General features: G+C 36.0%; 1 protein-coding gene across 1 annotated transcript; it reads right to left on the reverse strand.

The window, feature by feature from the left end:
- Positions 1–898: 898 nt before the first annotated feature.
- Positions 899–6235, reverse strand: LOC107672192 (tyrosine-protein kinase STYK1-like). Its single transcript, XM_016465287.1, has 10 exons — positions 6058–6235; positions 4478–4536; positions 4174–4347; positions 3015–3341; positions 2745–2926; positions 2100–2180; positions 1734–1942; positions 1605–1645; positions 1385–1481; positions 899–1254 (listed from the first exon to the last, which is right to left on the reverse strand). Exons 2-10 carry the CDS (start codon positions 4533–4535, stop codon positions 1059–1061), a joined length of 1365 nt encoding a protein of 454 aa, XP_016320773.1. The 5' UTR covers position 4536; positions 6058–6235; the 3' UTR covers positions 899–1058.
- Positions 6236–6624: the final 389 nt, after the last annotated feature.

A 6624-nucleotide genomic window follows, 5' to 3' on the forward strand; every position in this document is an offset into this window, starting at 1 on the left:
GACCCTGCATACACAGCAACGCAACTGAAATGTTCCCAAGTCCAGAAACATAGCAAGGAGATCTGTAAAATAATCAATGTGACATCAGTGGTTCATCCGCAATTATACGAAGCTACGAGAATACTTTTTGTGCACAAAAGAAAAAAAAAAACGACTTTATTCAACAATTCGTCTCCTCCGCATCACCCTGGTGCCATTTTGGAGAATATCCGCTGGACGTAAACAATGTATGCTGTTCTGTGTTTTACGTCCAGCGGATATTCTTAGTTCAGATTCCATCAAAAATATCTTAATTTGTGTTTCCGAAGATGAACGAAGGTCTTACGGGTTTGAAACGACATGAGGGTGAGTAATTAATGGCAGAATTTTCATTTTTGGGTGAACTAACCCTTTAAACAAGACTGCATCATTAACCTGGCTCTTCTACGTTTAAGGCTAGATGGTGGTATACAGCAAAAACTACTGGGCATGCGCACATCAATATAGCGTAATTTTTCTCACACTGTACAACAATAATGACTATTTTTGCATTATTGTAAGGGGTAGGTTTAGGGTTGGGTAGGTGTAGACGTTAAAACACAATCTAATAGGTAGAAAATTCAATTTATTGTTAGCTTCCGGTTTTTGCTATATCCCTTCTAGCCACAACCCTCTTCTAATGCTAATTTGTCTGTCCTGAAAAATTTATCTAAATTTAGCTTGATCAGATCAGTCAAGTAATTTTGAACCTTCTCAGTGTTTATTGCTTTAAACTACACCGTTTCAAAGCATCCGGTTCAAATATCTAACTGTACAACAAAAGAGCCATTTGACCAACATAAATAAAATCCTAGAATTTGGCAACACTGCAATTTGTTCAATGCGTTTTAAAGAAAAGATAATATCTGTAAACATTCTCTAAAATTAACATTTCATACATTCAAATTCTTTAATGTCAGTATGGCTGGTCAACAGTCAATTCACTCAGCAGGAAGCACTGGTGAAGCACAGTTTACACCACAAACATAAAATAATATATTCATATAGATGTGATGTTTTTATGTAGAGTCATGTGGAGTTTAGAAAATGGTGTAGTTGTTGGATTCTCCATATCCCGCTTCCTTCAGATATTGTTCAGTATTGATTGGCTCAGGCACCCGGATAACACTGCTGTCATTGGCACTCTTCTCTCCTGATTGGAGTTTACGCCTGACCTCAGCCAATGAGGGGCGGTCGTGCTCCTTCCACTGACAGCAAGCTTTGATAAGTGAGTAACTGGAGAAAAGCAGTAGCAATAATTGTTTATTTTGAACATACACATTATATAAGCAGTAAATTAAAATACAATAAATAAAAAATGCAATACAATAATTTTACAAAACAATAATTCTAAAGGTGCATTTACAGTGAGTTGGAGCAGTTGTTTGGTTTCTTCAGGGTTTTCCCTCGCTGATGATACTGTAGAAGTTCCTTTGCTGGGATTTCAGCAAAGGGGACCTCACCTGAAAGTATAAAGAATAGGATAAACAAAAATGTGAGAGAAGTTAAAGGTCAGATTTATTCATCATTCTAAGCAAGATACAGTCAACTTAAATCATTCCAAAAGAAAAGGACAGCAGACTCACCAAGAGTCACCATTTCATACAGTAGCAGCCCAAATGACCAACTGTCAAAAAGATCAAGAAACACAGGTATTTGAGGTGAAAATGTGAATGTTGTTTTTCCTGAAAACATGTGTTGTGCTTTTTATTTACACATCACTTTTCGGAGTGGCTGGTCTCTTGGCCAATAGCTCGGGAGCCTGCCACTTTTTTATCCCAGGATCTTCACTGTTATTAGCACTTGCTGAAGTCCTCGCATACAAATCACCCAACCCCCAGAGTTTTGCGGTACAAATCCTGCTGACTAACACGCTTTGAGCCTTGATGTTGCAGTGGAGAAGGTCTTTGCTATGGAGAAAGTCCTACAGAGAAAGAAGTAAGAATGTCCATACTTGAAACTGAGCAAAACACCATGATTGGTGTCATATTTGTTCCAACTAATGCTTATATTGCCACTTCAAATGCCAGAATGCTTGGATTTTGACACTGAGTAGGTGGTGATAACAACATTGTGCTCACCAATGCAGAGGACACATGTGAAGCCATGGTGAATATCTTTTTCTCTGTCATCTGATACATGCCGTCTGGTCCAACGTTATCCTGTTTAATACCAAATGACAAATGAATTTGCAACAAAATAAGTTTATTTAGATGCACAACCTTTGAGATCAACAACATAAGATATAGGAAGCATTTTAGAACTTTCAAAAGTCGATAAATATGCAAAAGAAAAAAACAGATATAGCCACAATTTAAGAATTTGTTCCCATAACTTATTCATTTGTTCCTACTATTTATTAGTTTGATTTAACTAAATCAAGGGAACTAATTATTAATTATTGGCCACAATATCTTGTTAATTTTTTCCCTGCATGTCATATACAGGGCTCTGTACCAGTTTATTTCATATTATTTTATTGCTATTTTGCTTTTTTTTCTCTCTCTCTCATTTAGACGTTTTTTGCCCTGCATGTACCAACCCTGGGCTCTGTACCAATTGATTTTCCATTATTAAAATTTTTTTATATTTTATTGCTATTTTGCTATTTTTTTTATTTTTATTCAGATCTTTGCATTTTTCTCCCTGGTGTCGGTGACCCTATAAGAATTATGACCTATGTAAAGCTGCTACCTGTTCTAAAACATCTTGATCAAACCTCTTACCTGTCTACACCTCCACAGGAATCCGAGCAGATCTCTGTTCTCCATCTCTTCAATAACAGTAATGAGAGGAGCTCGCAGGGATATAACTCCCAGAAGCTCCGGTAAGAAGGGATGGGGCCCTAACTGGGAAAGGAAGGACGCAAAGCCCAAGAATGACTGACTTTCCTGGTTACTGGCTGAATCTGAGTATAAGAATGAAAAAAGGAGATTGAAACTGGAATTCAAGATCTCAGTCAGATGTTATGACTATATCATAAATCACTTGGGCACCTTTAAGTACACGCAGAACCACATTTCTGTTTTCCATACGAGCCCTGTAGAGTGAGACAGAGCTGTCTGACTTCAGAGAGTATGATGCTGGGAGAGGAGACACCCCTTTGAATTTCTCGGGCAGTCGCTGTCGTGGAAGTTCCCTGGGCTTTGTGAAGGCTGAAGCTGCGGCGCCAAAAGAGCCTCCGCCATCAGTAAAGGCCACATTGTTGGCATTGAATGAGTCACGTTCATGCCTATAGGAGTCTCGAACTGGGTTGAACGTCATGTAAGATGTAGTGTCCAATGCTATGGGCTCACCTTCAAGAGCATTCAGACCCAGAGGAGCTACGTATAGGGAGATAAAAAAATAATTGTTTAGGTGGGATTCAATGAATCAAAAGTATGAAAAAAAACAGAACAGGATACTTAATCAAATATATTACCCATCAAATATCATGTTTGCTTACTTGAAGTCAGTATCAAAACCATTTTGTGCAAACCCATCTCAATGTGTAGATAAGAGGTGTGATTTATACGCCCTTGCCATGACACGCAAACACAGTGGTTTGCATTTGAGATGCAACATTTGTGCTTAACACTAAAGCAAATATTTAATACCTGTATTATGTACAGACATTCTATATGTATGTTATTAATTAAGAATTACATTTTTGTGATTAACTTTTCATGCAATTTTGAAACGTACACGTCAATTTTGTTATGCATCATACATGTAACATAACATACATGCAAGTTTTTTGCATATAATACAAAACATTGAACTATATACTGCCAAAACCTTAAAGAAGAAATAAAGAGAAGTGAACAATGTGAAAAGATAATGTGAAAACAATGTGAAAGATTGGCAAACATGTATTATTGTATTTTTTTAGCAGCAGCTAAACCTTAAAATTAGTATTAATAGTATGAGTGGATTTATCCTTAAATAAAAACCCAATTGGGAATATCCTGAAGAAAATAAATATACGATGATCATATTATCATAATTTCATAATCATGTGACAGTAATACAACATAAATAAATAAATTCCCAAAATTAACCACCAAAATAATACTAATCTAAAATAGTATTTGATTAGCAATATAAACATATTTTCAACTTTTATCTATGACACTCTTGGCATGTTGTTTCCTGAATATATATGCAGGCACTGACCATCAATGCCTTGCAAGTTTCTCCTAGTCCTGGTTGCTCGACTGGACCTGGGTTGCAGGTGATCCACCTTCTCAGGACAGAACCTCAGCAGCAGGAGAAACACCAGTGTGCCCAAGAAACTCATCAAAAACAACACCGGTACGATTATCACTTCCTGTTCATAAACACGGATCTCTGAGGGAGCAGATCACATGTTGACATGGAATAAGAGTGATATTTTTGAAATTTTAGCTTACAACTTTGGAGACATACTTGTCAAATGGTGATGGTGCCTTTGTTTTATCTGACAGACATGATTACTCACCACACAATGTGTCTCCAGGTTTACATTCAGAATACACAGAACTTGAAGAGGTTGCCATCCTGCGCAGAGACAGAACGTGGATTTAAAAGGTTGGAGATTTTTTTAAATTAACTACTTACTTGTTTACCAAAGTATAGCACTGTGTTTCATGTTGCTTTCCAAATACGGAGAACACTGAAACAATGTGGATTTTAAGTGTTTAAAATTGAAACCTTCTAAAAATCTCTTATAACGGCAGTATAAAACATCATACTGAATTCTGGGTCAGTGTAACATGATCAGTCTTTCTAATCAGCATAAAAGGCTTTGGGTAATAGAGACAAATCATCACCTCATCATCAGTGTTCATTCCAGTAAAAATGAGTTTGTTTTTTTCGGGAACAACCACAGAGAGAAAATAGGAAAAATAGTAGGAAATACATTTCATATGTAAATATGTGAATTCTATGTGTTTACATGATGAGAGTGTTTTGTAAGTATAATCTCAAAGACGCTACACTACACACTTGTGCTCTGTGTGCAATATGAGAGGACATCTTTTGTGAACAAACAGTGAACACCCAATCTAATGGTTTCTAAATGTCAGTACAAAAGTACTAGCATTTGCAATACTTTGTGTGTTCATAGCTGTAATTGTCATTTGTGTTGTGCTACTAGATGAATGTGTTCTTTCTAGGCCTGTAAGTGTGGCTAAATGTGTTTTCAGACTGTAAAGTAAAAGGCCGCTGTATTAGCTCAAATTCTGACACATACACGGAATGGCTTTTTTATTTAGATTATGATGCTCAACCTGTTTGTCTGCATTTTTCATTCTTAAAGACTACACAATGACACGTCATATAAACAGAGGCACATAAGGAAACTCACATAAGCAACTGAGATATATTATGTAAATATCTTGACTTAGTAAATGTATTTAATATAGTGTATCTAAAAAAAATATTATTTACTTTTATTCAGCAAAGATTCAGTTGATCAAAGTGACAGCAAAGACATTTACAATTAAAAAAAAAAAAGATTTCTATTCCAAATAAATGCCGTTCCTTTTTAACTTTCTGTTCATCAAAAAAATGTATCACAGTTTCCACCAAAAATATTAAGTATCAAGACTGTTTTCAATAATGACAATAAGAAATGTTACTTGATTTCTGAAGGACCATGTCACACTGAAGACTGGAGTAATGCTGAAAATTCAGCTTTGCCAACACAGGAATAAATTACATTAAAAAAATATATATTAAAAAAGAAAACAGTCATTTTAAATTGTGATAATATTCAAATAAATAGTCTTTTGGGGACTTTCAAAAACATTAAAGAATCACACTGACCCCAAACATTTGAACTGTAGTGTAATGCTCTCTATATAGTGTCTTTTGTCCTTCTTTGATATAATTGTGGAATGTTTTGACATCATCATATGTGTTCTGTGTACTTTATAATATAAACTAATTCACAATAGATAAATTACTAAATCATCTGACAGCTAATTCCACAAGTGGGCCTGCCTTGTAAACAAGACTACAGTACAAGACTAAGTCACATTCACTGTTGGTTTTGTCTACAGGTCTGTATTGGCCTACCTGCTGGACACTGTAGTTGTAGGTAGTCTTACTCCTTGATTTTCAGCCTTCCTTGTGTCTCAGTTGTCTCTATTCAGATAGTATCATCTCCATGATGGAGATTATATCCCATTGTTGTATACATCACTCTGTCCCATGTTATACAGTGTCACCGGTACATCTTATTTGTCCTCTTTCTTGTTTCTAGAGAATGTTCTTATGGTGTACTGTATACTAAGCCTGCTTGTGTTTGTCTAGGTCACACCTTTGTTGGTTACTTAGCTCCACCCTCTTCACCTGTGCTCCGTCTCTGTTGTTGGTAACACCCTCCTTTTCTGTAGTGCTAATTTTTTTATGTATTTTTTTACAGCCCAAGGGTTTATTACAGTGCAGAGCCATTTCTGCATTTCACAGAGTATCATTTACTGCTGTCAAACTGTGAAATTGCACTATATCCAGTTAAATGCCCAGACCCTGCCTTTATCGCTACTTGTGTTAAACTTATCTCATCTATCATGTTCAGCATATGTGACATTTTCTTCTTCTTCCTGAATATAACCAAACCAAAACCTGATTATCCAGCTCCTC

This window comes from Sinocyclocheilus anshuiensis, unplaced genomic scaffold (assembly GCF_001515605.1).
Source record: "Sinocyclocheilus anshuiensis isolate Anshui unplaced genomic scaffold, SAMN03320099.WGS_v1.1 scaffold902, whole genome shotgun sequence".
Classification (NCBI taxonomy): domain Eukaryota; kingdom Metazoa; phylum Chordata; class Actinopteri; order Cypriniformes; family Cyprinidae; genus Sinocyclocheilus; species Sinocyclocheilus anshuiensis.

What these genes read in the sequence shown, in the direction of transcription:
- LOC107672192 (XM_016465287.1), bottom strand. Translation starts at nt 4,535, where the DNA reads ATGGCAACCTCTTCAAGTTCTGTGTATTCTGAATGTAAACCTGGAGAC. An exon ending in AAACTTGCAAGGCATTGATG is followed by an intron (nt 3,342 to 4,173) that starts GTCAGTGCCTGC and finishes CCCTATACGTAG; the next exon opens with CTCCTCTGGGTCTGAATGCT. An exon ending in GGTTCTGCGTGTACTTAAAG is followed by an intron (nt 2,927 to 3,014) that starts GTGCCCAAGTGA and finishes TCTTATACTCAG; the next exon opens with ATTCAGCCAGTAACCAGGAA.